The sequence below is a fragment of the Thamnophis elegans genome, chromosome 3, assembly GCF_009769535.1.
Source record: "Thamnophis elegans isolate rThaEle1 chromosome 3, rThaEle1.pri, whole genome shotgun sequence".
Classification (NCBI taxonomy): Eukaryota; Metazoa; Chordata; class Lepidosauria; order Squamata; family Colubridae; genus Thamnophis; species Thamnophis elegans.
Window position 1 is genome coordinate 78743796 of NC_045543.1, and position 25289 is coordinate 78769084.

At 39.1% G+C, this 25289-nt stretch overlaps 1 protein-coding gene across 1 annotated transcript; it reads left to right on the forward strand.

Moving 5' to 3' along the window:
* The first annotated feature begins 7333 nt into the window (after positions 1-7333).
* On the forward strand, positions 7334-24379 carry ANXA1 (annexin A1). The gene is made up of 13 exons (XM_032214557.1): positions 7334-7446; positions 11216-11288; positions 13216-13309; positions 14556-14650; positions 15906-16019; positions 17696-17786; positions 18314-18393; positions 18493-18549; positions 20081-20174; positions 21342-21437; positions 22402-22460; positions 23262-23384; positions 24075-24379. Exons 2-13 carry the CDS (start codon positions 11223-11225, stop codon positions 24129-24131), a joined length of 1026 nt encoding a protein of 341 aa, XP_032070448.1. The 5' UTR covers positions 7334-7446; positions 11216-11222; the 3' UTR covers positions 24132-24379.
* The last annotated feature ends 910 nt before the right edge of the window (positions 24380-25289 follow it).

Sequence of the window (25289 nt, forward strand, 5' to 3'; positions counted from 1 at the left end):
TTAACCTTAGTTGTTCATTTTGAATGGTAAATACTATGGATAATTTTCGTGTTAAGTACCTGATGCTAACTAGGTAAAAGTAATAATTCCTAGTTATTTTAAGAAACAGTCAGTGATGTGTTTTCAAAATCAGTTGAAACCAAGTAAAATTTCATTAAAACATATTTCCTCACTTTAAAGTAAGTAGAAGAACTTGCTACATTTTTCAGAAACAACAAGCAAATTTTGCTCACTTTCTTGCCAAACAAGCAAAACACAATGTCCCTTAGTAATATTTCATCAACGCCAAGGTTGTGTTTTAATGCAATTGCTGGTTTTGACTGCCACAGCAAACTGAGGAATGGATTGCAACATCGGTGGGGTAAGCATATTGCATTTCACTGCAAACCCTGATCTTTAGAAATATCTTTTAAAACTATTTCATATGTAGGACAATAAGGTTTGGGTCCTGAATTAGTCTCCTTGAAATTAGCATCCAATTCCCCCCTTTTCTATATTGAATCCTAGGTGTAGTTTAAAGAACCCTAATACCACTTTAAATATTTTTGCTGTTTTAAGTATGCAGCAGTTTCAGTTTAATAAAGGGGAGTTTAAGTATTTGTTTCAAAACTACTGGTTTTTCTTGTTTCACATATTTGTGTGGCTGAGAACATGGTCAGGAATGACCTACTCATGAATTAACTCCTGTTTGAAATATATACAAATCAGAGGCCCAGGCTGTACATTCTCAATGAAAATCAGGAATTTATTCACTCATAATTATTTATTAAATTTCTACACAGCTGGACTCACGGTGGCTCACAAAGTAAAAAGACAGGGAGTGGAGGTGGGAGTGATACAACAGTAACACAGAGACTCAACTCAGTTTAATATAGTTAACTCAGTTAACACAGAAAACAACTCCGAGAAAGTAGTGCAAGATCAGAAGATGTAGAGAGACCTGGCCCTTACAATCTGCAAGAATCGGACCTGACTCAATGGGTAACATCCTTATCAACACAGAAACAAAAGACAAAAACCTGACAACATCAAGAAACACACCCGTGTGATCCCATAAGTTTGGAAAACATCCAAATTGAAGATCAGAGTGAACATCCAGCTCTTCAAGGCCTCCGAGACACCAGTAAGGTGGGAGCCAAGTGGATCTTAACAATAGAGGAGGCTTGCTTGCAAGATCCTGACAGATGGCATTGTTTAATCAAAGGAACCTGGTGTGTGATCGCCCTGCCAGATCAAATTGGTGGGGCAGATATAATGGGAAACAGAGGAGCTAGCCAGATAGATTCCTATTATAGTCTCAAGCTATTAGAAGACCTGTTATTCTTATGCTATTTCAGGCAGCGGGGACACCCAGTTTTTACAAACTACCAGCTGGAATTAAACAAAGATTACACACACATATCAACCTTGCCACTCCCAATATACTAAGATAATATCTCTGTTGAGCAAATTGTTTCCTTAAGATACTGCAACAATGAAAACAGCTAGAGCAAATTTACCTTCTGCCATGGTGAATGCACTGCAAGTTGGGAATAATGGGTCCATTCAGGTTAGAAGCAGAAAAAAAGGAAAGGACATCATGGGGGAGAATTTGACACAGAGCATGTTTAAAAATTCAAGAGACCTGAAAAAGAATAGGATTTTGTTTCCGTAGGAAACAAAGCCACGGTTCTTATGGGGAATTAGGTTTCTTATCTGGCCAGCAATCGTGCGATTACTTTAAAGGGTTTATTTGCAGCCTGAAGATACTTCTTTTAAAACAATGGTTTTTGGAAATAAGAATGTCTACAGTAGAATAAATCTTTTAAAAAGAAATTTGTAAAGATTGAACTGAAAATGGTAAAACTTGAAGGAATGAAGCTTTATACATATGTACAGGTTGTTCTCAATTTACAACCAGTCACTTAGAGATCATTTGAAGTCATAACACATCCTGGAAAAACTACTTGCAACCTGATTTGAAGTTCTGATGATTCTCCACCCCCGCGATCATATGACCGTCTTTTGGATACTCAGCAACTGGCCCATTTATGGATGTATTGAGAATTTACTGTCCTATAAATTGGAAATAGTAGGCTACCATAAGCAATATATTGCCACATTGAAAAAAATGGGGGGAGCATAAGCAACAGCATTAAGTTTTCATTGCTATATTATATTCCAAGGACTGATTTTCCTGAGTGCTTTCCTTATTCCTTTCTACAAAATACTAATGCTGCAAATTTTTGCTTTACACAGCAGGACTACAAATGGATAACTGGGCAATTGATACATCCAATCTGCCTTTCCTAGTAGCGTTCTTTTTTTAAATTGGAGAGTCATGTACTACAGCATAGGTGTCAAACTCGCCATGTCACGTTGCCATCACATGACATTTCATGACATTTTTCCCATTCACAGAGCTGGGGTGGGCGTGGCCTGCGGGTTTTGCATCTGGCCCAGGGGCCACCAGTTTGATACCCCTGCACTATAGAGTTAAAATGTAAGTTACCCAGAAGACAACATTGGGGAACACCTGTATAAATTCTTACACAGTCACACAATAAACCAAGTGATCCTCCCAATGCATTGGTAAAGTCTAAAACTTAGACATGATTGGATGGGATAAGAGACCCTAGTCTGTGGCCCCACTGAGTTGAGGCTTTTAAATACATTTTTATTAGTTTATCAGCATATAAACTAAGGAGCCGAGGTGGCGCAGTGGTTAAATGCAGCACTGCAGGCTACTTCAGCTGACTGCAGTTCAGCAGTTCGGCTGTTCAAATCTCACCGGCTCAGGGTTGACTCAGCCTTCCATCCTTCTGAGGTGGGTAAAATGAGGACCCGGATTGTTGGGGGCAATATGCTGACTCTGTAAACCGCTTAGAGAGGGCTGAAAGCCCTATGAAGCGGTATATAAGTCTAACTGCTATATTGCTATATTGCTATAAAATGCAAAAAATTTTTTAAAAAAAAGTAATAGAAAACTTGAAAAGAAAAAAATATGGAATAAAGAGGGCGGGAGACAAAAAGGACCGACTTTCAACTCTTTTTAGCACATTAGCAGATAACATTACAACCTCAACATTTTATTTTCACACAGCAGTATATACTAGCCATTTCTATAGCAGAGTTGAATCGAAGTGCAACATACTCAGAGCATGGAGGGAAAACCAGACTAACATTTCCTTTTGCAATTTCCTAATGTTCTTTGCCCCTGCAAGCCACACCAAATGCAATTGTTAAATGTCAGCCCAGCAGAGGAATTTCACAAAAGGCAAGAGCTGAGAAAGGGAGTGCTGGTATTTGTGAGACAGAGGCTAGGAGTGCCTCTGAGTCACAGAAACCGCTCCTCCTTGAAGCAAGGCTTAAAGGCAGCCTGTCTTTTCTTCAGTGTGATCCAATTTGCTTCTTGTCTCCTTAGAGAGCTGGGTAGGGAGGACTATCTAAGACCTAATGATTCATTTAGGGAGCTGAATGAAGAAGGCAGCCTTGCCCAGGTTTCTTCATCAGATTTAGGGCTTCAGGAAGTAACTGGAAATTCATTCATTTCCTTGTGGTTGAAAGAAACTTCCACAGCCTAATAATCGGACATATTAGGATTGTTAGTGTCAGAGGGAAAGAGTAGTGGTGGTTCCTACCGGTGTAGCCGAACTGGTAGTGGTATGGCAGCCTGGGTCGCTGGAACGGCCAGCAACCCAGGCTTGCCATGCCCCTAAACCAGTCCCCTCGTTGCTGTTGCCACCATCTTTTTTTTAGTTCTGTGCATGTGCAGAACAATTTTAATTGAACTGCGCATGCACGTGAGCGAACCAGCAGTAAAGCTGGGCAGAAGCCACCCCTGGGAAAGAGATTGAATAGAAAGAGCTAAAATTACTAAAAGGAGTGTAGATACTTTGCACCTTATATAAAAACCAAAGACCAAGCTTACTCAGTTTGTCTGTAACTGGTAAATCAGTCGCTTATATTTTGAGCTAATTAGAAGAATTAAATGAAGCTAATTAAAAGAATGACAACACAGTGGAGAGGTTCCTGTACGGTAGACTATGTCCCCCTTTATGATTTGTGGACTTCAACTCCCAGAATTCCCATGCTGGCTCAGGAATTCTGGGAGTTGAAGTCCAGAGGCCATAAAAGGGCTATTGTTCCCCATCCCTGCTCTAGGGTATATTTAGGTAATAATAAAAGATAGATAGAATAGATGAGCTTGATTCCTGCAAGTATCTTTTTCTAGAATGGTTTTTTTTGTTCTTTCAGATTCAGGAGGCTTTAAGCTTTGTTTGTTAGATTCTTAACAAACATAATGATTCAGCACCCAAGATGCATCTATTCAACTTAAATAGGTCTACAGGTAACTTAGATAGGAGTTTGGGAAAACCTTTTACACACCCGCAATTCTACACACAACTTCAAGCTTTGCATGTTTTGATACCTCTAGGACTGTGCTATGAATTAATCATGTCCACTAGCATTGTGTAGATTGAATCTGGCCTTTTATTTTTCTTTCATTAGAGTTTACTTAGCATTAACCACATCCTTAGAAAAAGTTGGCTAAAGGGGTGGAGATACGAATGACAACTCAAGTGAGAAGAAAAGAGATTGCTTTTAATCTTTGCTGCTGTCTCAGTTCCTGCTCATACTTGGAAAATGTGCATCAGTCCAACTGTGTCTCATCCAGCAAATAACTTGGAAGAGAATCATGGTGATGGAAAAGGATTTAACTTCTGTTGCAACCAACAAAACCAATTTTGAAACATTTTACTATACATTAATTCAACAATAATATAAATGTAGCTTCAGCTTCTTGCACAATAAAAACTAGTGACAAATTGAGAAGGGTTTGTTCAGCCATAATTTTGCACTACAATTGTGCATTTTCATTAAACATTCTTTATTCTTCATCCTTTAAACATTCTGACTTGCTCACATGGAAGAGTTAGGGTAGGTTGTTGGGAACATAAGAAGAGGAACAAGACGGAGGTCTTGCAGTCCAAAGCCTGCTGATTTTCTAACAGAGATTGCACTGTTATAATCACATGAGTCACACCACTTGAAGAGGCCTAGGGTGAAGCGGTCATGGCTTCCTTAAAGCTATACACCCACCTTAGCTCTGTTTCCAAAAAATTAGAATTAGAAAGGAGAAGCTTCTGAGGTTGCATTGATCTTTTTTCTTCCTTGGCTGCTTTTTTTCATCCAAGATCTGATACTTTCTTGTTCTAGATCCTGCTGCTTTAGAAATTCTCTGGGGTGAAAGATGAAGTTTGGAAATGATGGTGTGGGGATGAACTCATATTATCTCCCTGAGCTTATGTTTTTACATACTGCCTTTTGACAGATAATATTTGTCCTTTTGACAAGTGATAGTTGCCCATTTGACAGAGAGAGGGGGGGAGTGAGGGAAGGAGGGAAAGAGAGAGAGAGAGACAAACAGACAGACAGACATACAGACATACAGACAGACAAGAACATAGCTAATTGGGTGCCTTTTCTTTACCTATCCATGAAAAAAATCTTACAGTGCTCCATATTTCCTATAATGATGAAGGAATAGTAATAGCAAATTCAACAATTCAATTTAATTATTTAAAATAAATTTTAAAAATGTTTTAATTTTTGTCATTCACATTTTATTTTGTCCCTCCTTCATTTAATAATTTTATTCCACCATTTCTTAGGCATTAGTGTAACTTGTCTCATGGCAAATTGGCCATGGCTGGTTGTCCCATAGCAAGTTGGCAGTGGCAAGTTGGCTAAGGGGATTTGTCCTAGAACTTTGGTGACAATTGTTATTAGCTTTAGCTATAGATTTGTTTTTTCTATTCCACTTATATTGGATAGGGTAAGATTTCACTAATCTAGGAGCTCGTAAGCAACCATTCTCCATTTTACAGTTTTGTAGCTCAAGCATTTTTAACTTCATATTTTACAGAAAACAAAAACAAATCAACAAATCCCATCTTGCTTCTAAAAAGTGGTAAAAGAAAAGTGGGTTGAGTTCTATACTTCAATGGTTTGTGAGATACCAAGATGTCTTGGTGATATGGGTGTGTGACAGTGGTGGGTTGCCAATTTTGTTACGACTGGTTCGGGCGTGTTCCCGTGCATACTTGCGCTCATGCGTGAAGCTTCTGCGCATGCAAAGAAGTATCTGGGCGGGTGGGTGGAGCTTCCTGCCACTGCTACTACCGGTTTGGCCGATCTGGGCCAATCTGGTAGCAACCCACCTCTTGGATAAACATCCCCAACTTGTTACATCTCAGATGTATTAGCCATCAACCTCATATTTTTCAGGTTAAAGATTGTGCCACATGGGAATTGTGGATATTGAAATCCTATGTAATTGATGGATATCCTGATTAAAGCTGATCTGGACAAAACTTGCAGCATTTGTATATCTATGCTGTAGCCTCAGAGTTTCCCAGTGTTAATATAATAAAACCAACCTTTTCAATACATGTGGTCATCGACTTACAACCATTCGTTTAGCAACTGTTCAAAGTTATCACGGATTAAAAAAAAGGAAAATTAACACTTTTTTCATTATGTGTCCTCATGCAACCATTGGAGCATCCCCACAGTCACATGATCAAAATTACGGCACTTGGCAACCGTTGCGTATTTATGACAGTTGCAGCACCCTGAAATCTTGCAATCTCCATTTGTGACCTAGCCCAGCTGGCTTCTAACAAACAAAATCAGTGGAGGAAGCCAGATTCGGATAATGCCTGTGTGATTTACTCCGCAATCATGGCAAAAAGATCATAAAATCAGAGAAAACTCACTTAACATAAGTGTTATTTATCAACAGAAGTTCTGGTCCCAAATTTGGTGGTAAATTCAAGGACTGCTTATAGAAATGATGCTGATACATACTCTTGGTATGATCTAAATAGCCAAAGCTTCCTTGGAGAATCAAAATATAAATTCTACACTGAATCAACTGCAATTTGTATATATCTGTTAAATATATAAAAAAGGGAAACTTTATATTATGTAGCGAAAAGCCTGGGAGATCATCCTGAAATCATCCTGAATATCAGTTGTAACAGATTAGCCTACCTTACAATAAGCTTATGCAAGCATTTGTCTATATGTTGAACTATAAATCATGCAGTATATTGCAATAACTTATCAAGGCATTTCGACAGTTAAATGCCATTGCCTTCAAGGCATCCCCAAGAACATTACACAACATTTATTCCCCGACCTTCAGCAGTTTCTGCATTAGCTCAGAACTCAGTTTCTTTAAGCGAGTGGATAATAGTTTGTTTGAAAGGCTTGTCTTTTGACTAAGTCCTGTATTTAGCCTTCCAAGCAACCAATCACGGGGCTCTTAGTAGTAAGCACTGGTTGTTAGGTGTGGCTTCCTGATGGGTCTATAAAAGTAGGAACCACAACTTAAAAGTTTTCCACAGACTCATTTCTCAGCTTGGAAAATATTGTTTTTGAGTTTTGGAAAAGGAAAAGGTATGATTCTTTTGATATTTGTCCTTTGCTGATAGTTTTAGAAGTATGTAGCTTCTTATTTACTCTGGAGTATAACCTACTTGAATTTATTTCTAAGTCAATGTAGAACTATAAGACTATTCATGTAAGTTTATATCTGTTTCTCTTGTCTGTATTTTCCAGTAAGGGAGTAGAAGGCATTTAAAACTGCATAAACTGCATAAACTGCATGGAGTTATAATTGTTTGTAACAGTCGGTAGCTTAATTCTAAATAACTGTGCATTTTTTCCCTCTTCCTGTTCTTTTCCGTTACCATGGAAAGCAGAGTTATTTTTATCTGCCAAAGTATGAGTTAAGAGAGAAAAAATGCGCCCAGTGTCCTATGTGGAAAGTTTTCTTTTTTAAAAAAAACCATACATGCTGTGGTTAAGGAAAGCTTGCTTAACCGTTTCTCAATTGTTAAATGTTTATTCCTTTGCACCAAAAATAAAATATGACTTTTTTTTCCAAAAAGGCAACTACATTTTATTAAGTTTTTGTTGGTAATTATTTTTAATATAGGAATGTAAGAACTGTAGAATGTCATTCAGAGTCTTTTTATTTTTCACAAGTATATTCAGAAGTAGATACTGCTTTTTCTTCCTTGTTAAGAGTTTTTTCAGGAATTTGTGGGGGGGGGCAGAGGGTGGGGGAGACAGGTTTTTCCAGTTTCTGCTGCCTCTGGCCATCAAAGAAGAGTGACCTGAGAATTAATGTGTCCTGAGTAATGACAGGGAAAATATAATGTCCCTTCATTTGGAATGGACTTGTATACCCAGCTGCATCTGAAATGCACTTATTAATGAGATGGAATTCAGTACTTGAATTGAATTGAATTTATTATATTTCTATGCCGCCCTTTTCCCCGAAGGGGACTCAGGGCGGCTCACAACCCAAGTCAAGGGGGGGAGTACAAATAAGGAATAAAAAAGACGAACAGAACAATACATAATTTAAAAGCACACAACAACCATACGGTACCATTCGAGGGGGGACAAAAGCTCATTAGTCCCAGGCCTGTCGGAACAGCCAGGTTTTAAGGGCTTTGCGGAAGGCCTGGAGGGGTAAATTCTGAGTAAATAGGTAGAAATCTTAGAAATATTTTCTTAAATACTTTTCAGTTTGTTGAATTATGCTCATTTTAGTCAGGTTAAGATTGAGCCTCCTATTTTATGCAATCATGCAATTAAACTGTAATTCTAAAAGTGTTTCTATAGCTAGTATCAAAGGTTTATAGTGGTCCAGAAAGCAGACCAAGAAATGTACAAGTTGGCTGGATCTTACAGTGTTTGTAGTTATAATACATACATACACTCATAGCATCAGCGGGAATAAAACTAAATCATGTGGTGGTCACCTGACGAACTATGTGGATCAGCTGCGGCTATACTGGGAAGTCTCCATTATTTTCCTCCTGGAGTTAAGACCGGAATGGACTCCCCAACAGTTGGGATCCTAGGGCAGGCTTAGGATCACATCCACCTTGGATGTGTGCAGGAAAAGATCTGGGAATTCTACCAGCTGAGATTGTTTCAGAAATAGAGAGGCAGTAGGAAGGCTGTGGGCAGGGATTGACAGTGAGATAGTAACTGGATAAGGAGATATGGGATGCAGCGGGCAGGCCATTCTCGGGGAAGACCAACCGGGCAGCTAACACTTGCTTTCCAGATCGCTGTGCTCAGCATTGAAATCTAGTCTTCACAGCTTTGGAGGCCCTGCACTCCAGCTGCCCTTGCTTAATGCCAGGCCGGCCTGCAATAAAGCTTATCTCAGATGATTATGGATGAGAGAACTGATCTGGCCTGCATTATCAAAATCTGGTTGGTCGTAGATGTGGGTCTTCTTCCCCAGAAACATACTCTCATAGGTTTCAAGTGTGACACTAGCTGTGATTCTGGGGCGGGGCTGCTGGCTAGCTGCTCTTATTCTTGAATCTCTAGTAGCCTTTAGGGGAGTGGCCCTGGACATAGTCAGATGCAAGCTCTCTTTGTGAAGTTGAGTTGCAGGGATTAGTTGCGCTGGTATTTTGCTGGACCTGCTCCAGGGACTGGAGGCCGGGAAGTTTTTTGTACTGATTCATTTCCTTTTTCTGTGGCTAGTACCTCTCAGTGCTATTGCGGGGAGGAGAGGTCCAGCCATTTGGTGTGCTCAAGGCTCTCTCTCCCCTCCTACTTAACATCCACTTGGAGTTGCTGGGAGAGGTAATCCACTGGCATGGGGTTTGGTATCATCAGTATGTTGATGTTAACGAATTATATGTGTCTACACCATGACCAGCAAGTGATTTTATTCAGGTGATAGTTTAGAGCTTGGAGCTGTAAAGGCCTGAAGCTGGTTGGAATGCTGGCAAGGTGGACTGGTTTTGGTTTTTGGCCCCTGGAATCAGGTGATTGACATTTCTGATTCTGGAAATGGTAACACCCCCCTGTACAGATCTGGGGAACAATTTGGGACTCCTCTTGGATTCACAACTCCTGCTGGAAGAAGAGGTGGGAGCCATGGCCAGAGAATGAATGAATGTATTATCTGAGCTTGGTTGTGATATTTCATTACCCAAAATAAGTAGCATTATTAGTGCTAGAGAGGCATTGGTTCAAATCTGTCTTCTGCACCAATTATGCCCATTCCTGAACTGAAGGGCTTCTCATAGTCGCCTCTGTCTTAATTATCTCCTTCTTCAGATTACCGCAATGCACTCTAATCAGGCTGCCCTGGAAGACATCAGAAATTTGCAACTAGTCCAGAGATACAATTTTAGGTGTCTTGGGGATCATCCAAGTCATACCACCATTGCATGAGCTATACTGGCTTCCAGTTGCTTTCTAGGGGATATTTAAGGTCCCAGTTATTACTTTTAAAGTCCTATATGGCACAGGCCTAGATTACTTGCAGGACTGCCTCTCCCAGATGGTATTCAGATAGGGTGGGTGAGTTCCAGATCTCCTCCCTTAAGGTCACCTTGATGAGATCTTTGAGGCATACCTTCTTGGTCGTCACTCCAGGTCTTTGGAATAGCCTCCCACCAGAAATCAGAGGTCGCCAACCTTTTTTAGCCTTCTGGAGGACTGTGAAGACCTGTCTCTTTTCCCAAGCATCTGGGTAGGATTGGGGGTTGACCTGTGATGATGTTTGGTCTAGTGCCTGGGGGGAGGGTCTGTTTTAAACTATGATTTATGTTGTGAGCTACCTAGAGTCACTGTTTGAGATAGGTGGACATTTAAGTCTTGTAAATAGATGGTAAAATGCCTTCAGAAATGCAGCACAATTCTGCACTTCCAAAAAGAGGCATTGATTGTTGCCCTAGATAGATCAAGTGTTGGGGGAATTTATAAACAACAGCAAAAAAATTGCTAATGCAAAACATTTTGTTCTGAAAAAAATATAAAATGTTATGTTCTTAATAATACTTTAATAAAATTATTCATGGCTGAAACCAAGAAGATCTTAAGATCTAGTACAAGTCTTAGCCTCACTTCGCTTAGGGGTGTTTTTTTAACCACTGATCATTCCTCTCCTAAGTCCAGTAACAGGGCAGAATAAATCAGTAAATGATGCTATTTCCCAACCTGGTGCCCTCTGGAATTTGGGTTTCTCTTTTGGAAAGGGGGAGAGGAATCCTCTTCAACTTTTCTAATTATTAGAATGTCTAAAACAGGTAAAAGGCCTTTTCCCTACTGAATAAAAAAGCAAAAGAAAAAAAAGGGGGAAACAGTTTGTCATTTCATTCTGTTCTATCTGTTCCCTTTGCAGAATCAAGATGGCCTTTGTATCAGAATTCCTGAAGCAAGCCAGGTTTATGGAAGATGAGGAACCACGATATGTTGTAAGTTTCTCTAGCAACGAATCAATTTGACTTTACAAAGGAATGTTGGAAGTATAGTTAAATGAATGGGAGCTGTCATAAGATGCTATAGGGAAGAGTATCAACCAGAAATAGTTCTTTCTGAAATGTATTTGAATATAAGTAGCTTGGGTTGGGCTGTTGGTCTGAGCTCCAAGCTTGGCAATTTGGTTACAAATGTTTCATCACCATTTGAGGAGACATCGTCAGTGTGCATTGTCAGACAAGCACAATTCATAGTGTACTGACAATGTCTCCTCGAATGATGATGAAACATTTGCAACCAAATTGCCAAGCTTGGAGCTCAGACCAGCAGCCCATAGCTCTTCCTTTTTCTTTCCAGCAGTTTCTTTTGCTCCTTCTTTGAATAATCAATGTGTTCAATACCCCACATAAATGATAGATGTTTTTTCCTCCTATTCTACAACTGATACTTTACTTATAAGTTCTGGTATGGGCAGCCTTTGTCCAATCCTTTTACGCATGCATTTAAATTTAGCACACATTAATTTAAATTTGAAATTAGCATAACATTTGTAAATAAATGCATTTCATATTTTTTGAGCTGGTAAATGGAGCAACAAGCTTGTGGCACACACCTGGGAAAGGCAGACTGTCTTATTTTCTCCCCATTGGTATTTGAATAGGTGGTTATGTACTTTTTAAATAGTGTTAACCTTAATTTTAGGACTTGCCTTACAGGTCTGATATGCTTTTCACTTCAGAATAGTAGGCAATGTACTCTACTGGTTTTTAGCAATGGTGAGGCAAACATGAGCCACCAAAGAGATTCGGGAGCGATCTTTTCCTTTCTGAGATCAAGAAAAGAGTTTCAAAATACTGAGGCAGTGTTTAGCTGACTTCCTAAAATAAAAACCTCTACAAGTAGTTCTCAGCTTATGGTCACAATTGAGCCCAGAGTTTCCATTGCTATGCAAGACAGTTGTCAAGTGAGTTTTGTCTCATTTTATAACCTTTCTTGCCATAATTGTTAAATGAATCACAGCCGTGGTTAAATTAGTGTCACGATTCTTAAGTGAATTTGGCTTTCCTATTGATTTTGCTTGTCAGAAAGTCACAAAAGGTGATCATATGACCCTGGGACACTCCAACCATGATAAATACATGCCAATTGTCAACAGCAATAGCACTTAGACTTATATACCGCTTCACAGTGCTTTACAGCCCTTTCTAAGTGGTTTACAGAATCAGTGTATTGCTCCCAACAATCTAAGTCCTTATTTTGCCCACCTCCGAAGGATGGAAAGCTGAGTCAACCTTGAGCCAGTCAGGATTGAACTACTGGCAGGCGGCAAAGTTAACCTGCAATACTGCATTATCACCACTGCATGGCTCTTTGCCAAGCATCCAAATTTTGATCATATGATTATGGGGGATGCATGCAACAACGGTCGTACGTGTGAAAAATGGTCATAAGTCACTTTTTTCAGTGCCGTTGTAACTTTGAACGGTCACTAAATGGTTGTAAGCCAAAGACTATCTGCATATAGTTTCTGATTATTCATATTTAAGAACAGCCTGAAATAAATACTGATACTATGGAATAGCTATGCTACCGGGCCTTGCTAAAAACACAAATATTAAAAAAGGGAAGATTTTGCATTCCTAGAATTTGTAAGCTCATACAAAAGCAGGCACCAGTGCCAAGATCATGCTGCTCTTCATATGAGTCAGCTATAATAGTAACATATCATCGCTTTATAATTATTTATTATAATGAATGCCTCTTAGCATATTCCTTTACAAATGGTGAAAATGGGTTTCCATCATTGCATCATCCAGGCTATTCTTTAGTTTTCATCTAATAATTATTTTTGAATGTACCTTGAAGATTTGGGCAAGGAAATATTTTTTTGAATGTTTCAATTTTTCAATTTATTCTTAACAGAAAACTTCTAAAACTGGCTCAGCAGTCCATGCTTATCCCAGTTTTGATCCTTCAGCTGATGCGGCTGCACTAAACAAAGCCATAACTGCTAAAGGTAGGAAGGAAAGATAAAATCTGTGAATGTAAATGCTGATTTCTGCTCAGATTCTTATTTCTCCAGTGGTAATGCCAATTTAGCCCATTTTTAAAAGAATGGTCCACCCAAAAATGTACCTACATTTTTGTGTGCTTTCTCCTAAGCATCTTGTGGAACGGTAGATCGAGACAGTTTCAGCAAAGTCAAAATTGCAGCAGGATATGTTCAAATCATGTTGTCATTTTTTTTCTTGACAACTTCTGTTTCCTTTTTCCTTGAGTTGTCACGCGAGCCATCCCATTCAGCAAGAGGCCATATTTTACAAAGCCTTACAAGAAATCAGGGTTGACTGGAGAATTCTGGAAGTTGAAATTCACAAGTCTTAAAATTGTCAAGGTTGGACACCTGTGACCTAAATGATGATGAGATGAAGACAGGCAAGAGTAGTTTTAAGCATTTAGAGAGAATAGAGGCATAGGAGAGCAGTTAGCAAGGTGGTATTCCATAGGTTCTGACCAGTTCTGGAGAACCGGTAGCGGAAATTTTGAGTAGTTTGGAAAACTGGTAAATACCACCTCTGACTGGCCCCGCCCCCATCTATTCTCTGCCTCCCAAGTCCCAGCTGATAGGGAGGGAATGGGGATTTTGCAGTAATCTTCCCCTGGAGTGGGAAGGGAATGGAGATTTTACAGTATCCTTCTCCTGCTACATCCACCAAGCCACGTAAACAGAATTGGTATTAAAAATTTTTGAGTCCCACCACTTAAAATGTTATGAAAAGCAGGCAGAATGTGACTTCTGGAATTCTTTCCAACCTCTTAAAAATACTCTTGGTCATATGACCAGCAAGGAAGAGAGAGGATGGTTTAGAATGGAAGCATCTGTGATAGTCTCAAGAATATGAATTGGTGGGACTTTTTCCTTCGGAGCCTCTGGTAGAACCTGGCCCATGATAAACCTAAACTTATTTTTGGAGGCTTCTTCACCTCATACCAAAATCTAGTTCCATTCTAGTTTTAGAAAGTTGTTCTTCAGCTGGACAGAATCCAATATCCCGTGACATATTTCTCTTTCCAATGTACTGCTGGAAGGAATTTTTTTTTAAAAAAAGATTTTCAGCCAATCAACAAATATGTTGATGAAAACAACCTTGTTGATAACTTGGGTTGAGCAACCCGGTGTTACCTTTTGATGCATTGGTTGTAGTGTGGATTGAATTGATTATCTTTTTGTTAATGATTTTTTCCCCTCATTCATGATTTAGGAGTTGATGAAGATGGCATCATCAATATTTTGACCAAAAGAACCAATAGCCAACGACAGCAGATCAAAGGGGCTTATCAACAGGCACATGGCAAGGTAACTTCCTTAGTACATACCTTGCATAGATACTTTTCACTTTTAGCATATTATGTATGATTAAATCAGTATTTCTCAAACTTGGCAATTTTAAGAGGTGTGGAATTCAACTCCCAGAATTCAGAAGTATGCTGGCTGGGGAATTCTAGGAGTTGAAGTCCACCCGTCTTAAAATTGCCAAGTTTGAGAAAGAACGGCTGAGATAAATAAATAAAATATTAAATTCATTACCATGTTGATGGTTGACTTTTAAAAACAGGCTACATAAAGCACACTAGCTTTTTAATATTGGTGGGAGGAGAGGTATAGCTTCCAGTTGACCTTCATGGTTCTGATTCAGGTTTGAGGAGCTTCATGGTAGAAAATAGAATAATAGAGAGGAAAGGATTTTGGAAATCTTCTAGTCCAGCATTCTCCTCAAGCCGGACATGCTATATCCATGATGGCAAACCTACGGCACGCATGCCACAGGTGGTATGTGGAGCTATATCTGCTGACACGCGAGTTGTCAGCTCCAACATGAATGCGCATGCCGGCCAGTTGATTTTTGGCTTTCCGGAGGGCTGGGGGAGGCCGTTTTCACCCTCCCCAGGCTCCAGAGACTTTCCTGGAGCCTGGGGAGGGCAAAAACAGCCTTCCCTGCCCCCCCGAGAGAAAATACCAAGCCCAGCTTGAAGACAACACATATGGCGGGTGAGCGTAGGATTTTTTTTTGTGTGCATGCGCACGTGGGGGGTGCCCCTTGCATTATGGATGCCGGCACGTGCATCCATGTTTGTGTGTGCTTGCATTTTTGGCACCCAACAACAAAACGTGCTATACCATTTCAAATGAATGTCTGTCCAGTCTCTTCTTGAAAAGAGAGGTTTTGTCTCCTATTTTTTTTAAAAAATAGAACCTGTATCATTCAGTTACAGGCAGGTAAGCCCTACCTGTGAATGGGTGTGAACAGAATGAGCAAAGAAAAGCCACTTTACAAGGATAAATTAACCAGTAAACAAATCTACTGGAACTGTTTGTTTTGTAAGTGCAAGAGCTTTATTTAGGAGATTATCTCATGTCCAGAGTACAAAAGACAAGGGAGTATATACATATTAAAAAAATGTAAACCAACTGCTTTTTCCTTGAGGCAGGAAGAATGAAGTTCTTATACATGGTTTGGTATTGAACATTTTCTTGTGTGTTTGGAAAATACTGTTTTATCATATGAATAAGTTCTATAAAGAGTTGTTAAACATTTGTTTTTTTCTCATAGTCTCTGGAAGACGCTTTGAAAAAAGCTCTCAAAAGCGATCTAGAAGATGTTGTTGTGGCTATGCTGAAAACTCCTGCCCAATTTGATGCTGACGAGCTTAGATACTCTATGAAGGTACTGTATGCTTGTCTTTCAAGGTTTGGGTGGACATTATACTAAAGAGATATGAGTGAGAGAGAAATCTTCTCAGTTAAAGCAGGGGTGTCCAACCTTGGCAACTTTAAGAGTTGTGGACTTGCTCCTGGAATTCTCCAGCCAACGGCTGGGAAATTTCAGCAGTTGAAGTCCACAATTCTTAAAATTATCAAGATTGGACACTCTTGGCTTACAGAGACATTGGAATGAATGGTATGTTTGCTGGAAGTTGTCATGTGCTCAATGAAGAAGCTGAAGGAGTTCCATGAAAATTGCACTGTAAATATATAGCCAATATAGGTGTGGGGAGGGTAATCACATGGTTCAGTACAATGCAAACTGTTTTGGGCTGAATTCCCACTTGGTCCTCCAAGTTCTATTAAGTGGTAGGTGTTAAAAATTCTCAAAGTCCATAGTGAAGTGATCAAGGACAGAAATAATCTAGAATAAGGGCAATTAATGTAATTGTTTTCTGGTGTGTGGAATCAGTCCATTTCAACAAATTTCTTCTTTGTCGTTCCCAAACAAACCACCTTCAAAACATGTTGAACCATCCAATTCATTCTGTTCTTTGTTTCTCTTTTCCTTTCTTTTTCTCTCAAAATATTTCAGTATAATTAATGTGATCCTGGCATATTAGACGAAAAAACTTCTTAGAAATTACAAGGCAATTTATCAGACAAGTCAGTTTCACAGTTAGAAGAAATTAAGAGTTACCTGCATTGAAGAGCAATATAGAATTATTCTTCCTTTGAAACGATGGGGTAGTTTTGACAAATGATGACAGTCAAAAAAGAAGATAAGCTTTAGAGTCTTTTTCATAGTGCCCTCAAAACAGTTTAACATTTATGTGTCAGATTTATACCATGCGGCAATCTAAATTATCTGTGGTTTACAACAAAAATAAAAACTAATACATAGTAAGGTATCAAAATACCTAAAAGAAACCATTGACAGAAGTCAAGTAATGCCACACTTCTAGTGCTTTCTGGGAAAGTTCCATCTTCAATTTCTCTGGAAATTAGATAATGCCAGAGTCAATTGAGCTGCCATTCCAGAGGAATGGGGAAAAAATGCACTTCTGGACTTTAGATCTCTGATCTCCTGAAAATAAAAAAGAAAAACCTGCTGCTTCCCCAAACATCATTGGATCATTTGACACAACTTCAGTGGAGAAATACAGTCCTGCAAGTGAGGAGTCAAGCCAGAATAGGCTTTATGGATTAAAACTGCACTTAAAATTGCACTCAGAAACTAATAGAGACCCTGTGCAGGGTCTCCAAAATAGTGTAAGAGGAACCTATTACCAACCGCTGAGCCCCTGCATTTTGACCACTGTAAGTGGTCTTTAAAGGCAGTCCCATGTAGAGCACATTGCAGTAATCTAAATGGTTGGTAATACGTACATGGCAATATAAAATGTAAGCCAGCCCCATGTTAATCTTCGTAGTTCAAGATTCCATTATTGTGTCCTGTCATCCAGGTAGCTATAGGTGAACTAATATTTCCAGCAAGGGCATAAAAGCTGGAATTGTAGCTCAGTAACATTTTATAGCCAAAGGTTTCTTGCATATGCCTGAACATTGCACTTGATGGAATAAGTTCTTTTATTAAAAAAAAACTTTGCTTATGTATATTGATTTATTGCCAAACAGGGGCTTGGAACAGATGAAGATATCTTAATTGAGATTCTGACAACAAGGAATAATAAAGAAATTAGAGACGTCGGCAGACAATATCAACAAGGTAAATTACTCCTTAAAAAAACAACACCTTAGATCTATTTTGTTAATGCCTCTTCAGCCAACAATGTAAAGCATTTTGGTAGTCATTTGTTGATACAGTTGAAGTTATATATCTGGTTTATGGCACACCTGAACAAAAAAACCCAGCTGTAAGGATTTTTAGAACCCTAAATTCTAGAAGATTTTTACCAATTGAAGATAAAAACTAATGTCAAACTAATGTACAAGAAAGAATAGAACATCTGTAAAGTCGTATTCTGTTTTTGAACATCTGAAAATAACTTGGCATATTTATGATAACCTGCAAGTTTTCCAATGAAGATAAAATTGGAATTTCTCATGGAAAGCTTTCAAGGTATCATTTACATCTTGCCTTGTGAAATCTAAGCAATGATTTAAAAATGCAAGCCCGAGGAGATTACAAAAGGAATTGAGTAAAAATGTAGAAGCCTTATGTAAGGAAGAAAATAATTTATGGCTAATGCTTGCATTTGAAGCTCTTTTCTCAATATGTTTTCTCTTCTGCAGCTTTTAAGAGAGACCTCGCCAAAGACATTGTCTCAGATACTTCTGGAGATTTTCAGAAGGCTTTGGTTGCCTTAGCAAAGGTTTGTATTACTCCATAATGTTCAGAAGTCATATTGGTTCAATAATGATCTGTGATTCTGGTATGCAATATTGAATTAAGTGAGACTGATTTGTTTCAGGGTGACCGGAATGAAAATCCACATGTGAATGAAGAGTTGGTAGACAATGATGCAAGGGTAAGGAATACTTATTGCTACCTTTGATGTCTGTTTTGCCTTGCCTGTCAAAAACGAGACTTCCTTCAGGCAAGTGAATCCATTCCAAGCACTCCTCCCATCTTCCCAGGGAAGAAAGGATATGGGACTTGGCACTGCATTTCCCAGCAGAATGTCCTAAAGGTGCTTTTTCCAAAAGACAAATGGACTTCTTCTATTATTTCCTTTTGAAAACATTTTGCTTTTCATCCAAGAAGCTTCTTTATTACAGAACTGAATAAGCTTCTTGGATGAGAAGTGAAATGTTTTCAAAGGAAAAAAACCCAAGTAAGTCCAGTTGCCTTTTGGAAAAAGCATTTTTAGGACAACCATGCCCTGTATGATTGAGAATGTCCACAGACATTTCCCAGCAGAAGTATTGGATACAAGACTCACTTTAAATTTTACAGCCACCAAAAAGCATGAGCAAAAGGACGTGGCACCTATGGGCTTCCTGTAATGAATCTTTGTTGGGGGTTTTACTTCCTGCCTTTGCTTTTCCCAGTTGGTCAGTGGCTGATCCTTTCTAGGAACCATCTTATGTTTCTTGGATGGCTCATACAAACTCATCTATTAAAGAAGTGTATTAGAATTGCATGCCAAGAGAGGAAGTGATAGATCCTGCAGGAAACACATGCCTATGTAGACAAAAAAAATAGGGAATAATGCACATCAAAATGTCAGAAGGTAGGACTTAATCCTATAACATTAGTTGCTATCCAGCTGTGCCTTGCTGGGGTTCGTAAATGAGGAGCTGAATCTAATCCCTGAATGTGATTAACTTCCTCATGTGTCCATTAGTTGCGGGAAATCCTCAGGAAGCGAACCAGTGGTGGGTTCCTACCAGTTCGGCCAAAACAGTAGTGGTTTGGCAGCCTTGAACCGGCAGTGACCCAGGCCTGCTAGCCCCTGAACTGGTTCTCCGAGTGGTGCCATAGGGGCCACCATCTTGTTTTTTGCTTCTGCGCATCCGCAGAGCAATTTTTATTGCACTGCGCATATGTGCACAGCGCACCCATGAGCGAATTGGCAGTAGTGACTGCTGGAACCCACCCCTGGAGTGATAATCAGGACATTAAATTAGTATCAATAACTACTGAATTTTTGGGAGGTACATTTTGGGAGGTACACATTGACTGCCATCAGCCACCAGCTGATCAAAGGAAACTCTTCTTTTTCATACTGGCAAAATGATAGCTGTTGTACCTGAAACCAGAAAGATTTTTCTTTGGAGTAGACTTAACATACATCACTGAGTTTTCAGAGTCACCCCCATATGAGAGCTAAAGTAGTGGTGAAGAGTGTGAGATATGGGGCTGAAAATTTTGGAGTTCGGATTTTGCTGTGCTTATAACCCCAGTCAATGGTTTGGTTCTCAAGCCTTTCATCCACAGTTGGAGGTCAAGTTGACACCTTCTGAAAAGGTGTTACAAAGTCTTTTGCTTGAATCTGATTATTATATCTCTAATGTTTTGGAATCTCTCTCTTGAAATGGTTTCTTTCATTGTAATAGAAATTATATGAGGCTGGAGAGAGAAAAAAAGGAACGGATGTTAACGTTTTCATTGAGATTCTCACTACCAGAAGTAACCAACACCTTCGAAGGGGTAAGTAGAAAGCAAGAAACGGCATAAGTTACAAAAGCACTGAAAAATGTGACTTATGACCATTTTTCACACATATGACCATTGCAGCATCCCATGATCATGTGATCAAAGTTCAGATGCTTGACAACTGGCACATATTTCTTATAATTGCAGTGTCCATGTGATCACCTTTTGCAACCTCCTGACAAACAAAGTCAATGGGGAAGCCAAATGCATTAACAACCATGTTACTAACTTAAAAACTGGAGTGAGTCACTTAAAAAAGCACCAACTCACTTAGCAACTGTCTAGCTTAGCAATTGAAATTTTGGGCTCAATAGTGATTGTAAGTTGAGGACCACCTGTATTTAAATCCAGAAATGGAGTGCACAGCCCTTCTTATTTAAGTCAAACTTACATAATTTGGGATTCCAGTAGTCTGTATAGCTTCCAGAAGCCGTGCATGTTGTTGTGGCCTGCCAGTGGCCAGCAGAACTGGCAGCAGATTTGGACAGTGAGGAGGTTGGGGAGGAACATGAGCCAGTCCTGGAGTCTGGGGAAGGCTCTGATGATTGCTCTGCTTCAGAGGCAGAGATGGGGCCAGGGCCATCTGACAGTTATCAGCTGCCTTCGGAGTCAGACATCAGTGAGGCAGACGAACAGCTGGAGCCTGTTCCCAATGTGCGCATGCGCAGAGTTGCCAGATGAAGGGAACAGCTAAGGAACAAGGGTCGACTTGGAAGTAAGGCCACAGGTGGACAGTGAATGGCTCCTCCCATAGGGAATAAAAGGGGAGCGAAAGGAGAAGGGACTTTGCAGGAGACAATTAGTTCATTCCTGCATTCTTGCCAAGTATTGCGGCATCTGAAAGATATCGCCTGGCCACTCTCCAATCCTGATAAAGATCGGTAATTGTGAATTATCTTGAAAAACTGTGGGCCGGGACTTTGCTGGAGAGGAATTCACTGTAAATTAAATAAAAGGGATTTATCAGGATGAGGACTTGGCTTTATGCTGCTGGGGAATCCTAGGCCAGAACACATGTGGTCTCTGTCCTTTCTAAAAGTGGACAGCAGATTATAATCTTGATTTGATAGATGGGGAAAGTATTAAATACGTGCAGCATAATCCAATCCTGTGTACTTGTTAGGGAAACAATCTGTTCCAAATTGTCCTCTTTGGTTTCAGTTTTTCAGAGATACCAGAACTACAGCAAACATGACATGGAGAAAGTTCTGGACCTTGAGCTGAAAGGAGACATTGAGAATTGCTTGACGGCACTTGGTATGTAAACCTCTTCTGTATGAAAGGTGTTCTTTCCTAAATTTGGTCTCAAGATTATGCCTTCTGGAATGTTATTCTCCCAGAGATCAGATTGGCCCTGACCCTTTTGACTTGTGAATGCCCTTGTTGTGTTCTTGGGGATGGAGGTCAGCGTGTCACTATATGGTTTTATTGCCAGTTATTATTGCTTTGATCGCAACTGTTGACTGTGTATTTATTTTGCATTTTTGTATGTGTGTTTTTGCTGGTCATCCCCCCCCCCCATCCCAGTCTCACTTGTTTGAGAGGAGCAGCTATAAAAATAGAAACAAATTAATTTGCCTCTCAGTAACCTAATAAGGTTCCAGTCCTACACGTTACCCTTGAAACTGGGGAGGGCATAGCAGCCTTAGATTTTGCCCTGCATTGTCAATCAGTGATGTTAATAACAACCAAGTATTTTGTATTATGTTTTGTTAAATTTTTGTCATTCTGTAAGTGAGTTTTGATGCATGCAAAAGTATGAAAGGACAGAAAGAGTCTTATCTTATTATTATACAATCACTTCCAGAAGAAAACTGGTAAATCTAAGAAGGCAATAAAAATATCTGAAGGGTGTTTTTTTTAAAAAAAATGAATAAATAAATAATAAATAAATAAATGCAAATAAATAAATATTCCGTTTTATCAACAAAACAGAGGAGCATGTATCTGTTTTATCTTTTCTTTGCCAGCTGTGTTTTAACTTTTTGGATAAAACTTTACTAATCAGTTCAAAGTTATTTTCTTAAAGTCATAAAAAGGTTTCTTCTTTCCTGCTTCTCTGCCCAGTTCTGCCACAATTCTTTTGTTAGCTATATATAACCGTAATGTGCAGTTATTCATAAGATCACACTCTTTGGAAAAATACATTGTGTTTCTTTCTTTGCACCTTGCTTTTGTTAATTTATGGTCATAAATAATCTTGGTTCTTTCTCATTTCCAGTGAAAAGTGCTGTAAGCAAACCGGCTTTCTTTGCTGAGAAGCTGTATCTAGCAATGAAGGTAAAAGAAATGTTACCACCAGGAAAGGGGCTTTGTTTTAAAGGAATATGCCAACACAAACATTACATTTTCAATCTTCTGATCCTTTCTCTTGAAAAAGAGAATAATCCATTCGTACTACATTTCCAGTTAAGGCAGACAATTTTGGGCATAAGTTAGAAATAATGGTTTCAAGGAACATAAATCCTTCCCTTCCCACCCACCAGTCAGTCAGAACCGAAGAAGCTTCCTGGATGAGAAGCAAAATATCTTCAAGGGAAAAAAACAAAAGTGCAGTGGCCTTTTGAAAAAGCACCTTTGAAATTGCACACAAATATTTGCTGGTGGGAATATGCAAGATCTCATAACCTGCCTCTGGCAAACAGTATCTGGGAGTGGTTCATTATGTTGCTTACAATAGTAGAGGCCTTTCTGAAATCAGAAAAGGACTCTCTGACTCTATGGAGACAGATTCCCCTCTAACAGAAACTCAGGTGGCGTAAACAGTGGAGTGTGAACTCAGATTTCTAGTACAGACAGGCGTGGCTTGAGTTTCATTCATATGGGTGCAGACAGAAAGATTATGATGTCTATTTCTGAATGAATATGCAAAGGACTTTTGTTCTCTGAGGTAGCTCTTTGGTGCGGTATCCTTGGTGTTTTCTGACTTACCAATGGCTCTTTTGTCGTCTTCTGAGTTGTCACGTGAAAGTCTGGAGACCTATCATAAAGGCAAAGAGAGTTTAAATTATCTCATAAACCAATTCTTAAGCTCAAGAATTATGAAAATAATTTATTTCTATTCTTTTTTTTCTCCCACAGGGTTCCGGAACCCGTACTAAAACTCTGAACAGAATTATGGTGTCACGGGCTGAAATTGATATGAATGAAATCAAAGGTTTTTACAAGGCAAAATATGGGGTGTCTCTCTGCCAGGCAATTTTGGTAGGTTATTTCTGCTTTTATTTGCGGCTAACATGGGTTTAAGGAATTAGACTTTGTGATTAAGGAATTAGAACCAGAACTAAGTAGCTATGTGGTTTGCAATGGGACTTAAGAGTCCAGGATTTTTATTTCCATTGACAGAATTCAACATATTATGACTGTATTTGGGTGGGGGTAACAGTAATATAATTGAGGCTATTATAGCAATAGCATGTAGACTTATATACCGCTTCACAGTGGTTTCCAGATCTCTCTAAGCAGTTTACAGAGTCAGCTTATTGCCCCCAACAATCTGGGTCCTCATTTTACCAACCTTGAAAGGATGGAAGGCTGAGTTAAGCCTGGTGGGATTTGAACTACCAAATTGCAGGCAGCCGATAGTCAACAGAAGTAACCTGCAATACTGCATTATAATTACTGCATCACCACGGTTCTTTATCTTATAATTAAGATTTTTTTTATTATTCTTATTAAAACTGTTCACCCAGTTTTTAATGTAATTCTTCAGCATACATAAAATACTGAGTTTTTATTTTGTGTGGTTGCAGCCAAACAAGTGGAGACAGGATCATGTATCGTGCATGAACTTAGCTTTAGAATATAAGTAGGGGTGAGATGAACAGGAGGGACATGCTTGCACTACTCTGGCTCTGTTGGATATGATTTATTTTCATTTTTTTCCACATCCAGGATGAAACAAAGGGCGATTACGAAAAGGTTTTGGTGGCTTTGTGTGGCAGTGACTAAGTTCTGCATCTTATACATTCCAGTTACTTCCTTGAGAAAAGTTGAGGATACGATCTTCCTTAACTAAAGGAATCTTTGAACCACGCTTTCTTAAGAAGAATAAGAAGAAAGCCTTTTTTTATACATATATCCAAAGCCAAGAGCACAGAAAGAACCATTGTGTTTGTGTTTGCAAGATTAAGATATATAGAACAGGGTGTTGGTCTTCACAGGCCTAGTTAACATTCCAAATAAAATCAAATCTGTTATCCAGTGTGATGATTTATTTTCTCCTGTCGATGTTGATTCTGTGCCTTTAAGAAAGAAAGTTGCAAAATCTTCAAATATTAATTCCAGGAAGAAGTTCAGTAGAGTGACAACAGTCTAAGCACAATGAGCCTTACCAGTGGCCCACACCCTTAGACATGCATTCTGGTTGCCATACAATAGAACCTTTCAAAAGTTCTAGGGAAGATAAGGTGACCAGATTTTCAGATTGGAAAAGAGGGACACCCTTGACCGGGGGGGGGGGGGAGGGGGGGGCTTGATTAAAAAAATTTTTTTTTGTCAAAAGGTCACCCCAGGACACTGAAACCAGCATAAATACGAATCTGTTGCCAAACAAAATTTTGATCACGTGACCATGAGGATGCTGCAACGGTCGCTAAGTGTGAAAAATGGTCGCAACGGTCGCTAAGTGTGAAAAATGGTCATCAGTCACTTTTTTCAATGCCATTGTAACTTTGGTCACTAAATGTTTTCCCCCTCCTCGAGACTCCTCACTTAGCGACCATCAGAAATACGAATCTGTTGCCAAACATCAACATTTTGATCGCGTAACCATGAGGATGCCACAACGGTCGCTAAGTGTGAAAATGGTCGCTAAGTGTGAAAAATGGTCATCAGTCACTTTTTTCAATGCCATTGTATCTTCCTGATTATTAAAAGTGCAAATTCACTCAGTGTCAATCATGACTCCTGAGTCCATTTCAAAGTATTGTGCATAGAAATTTTTAAAATGGCTTGTTTCAATTTATTTTGGATAGAATCTTTTTTTAAATAGTCTAAGACAATTTAAAAAAAGAATCAACACAGAATACCACTATTTTAAAAAATCATATGCACAATAAATAAAATATTATTTTAAAATACATTGAGCCTATACTCCTTACAGTAAAT

Bases quoted from the DNA above. Each gene is read 5' to 3' on its own strand.
- ANXA1 (XM_032214557.1), top strand. From the start codon at position 11,223: ATGGCCTTTGTATCAGAATTCCTGAAGCAAGCCAGGTTTATGGAAGAT. The intron at 11,289-13,215 runs GTAAGTTTCTCT...TATTCTTAACAG, and splicing joins ATGAGGAACCACGATATGTT to AAAACTTCTAAAACTGGCTC. The intron at 17,787-18,313 runs GTAAATTACTCC...TCTCTTCTGCAG, and splicing joins CGGCAGACAATATCAACAAG to CTTTTAAGAGAGACCTCGCC.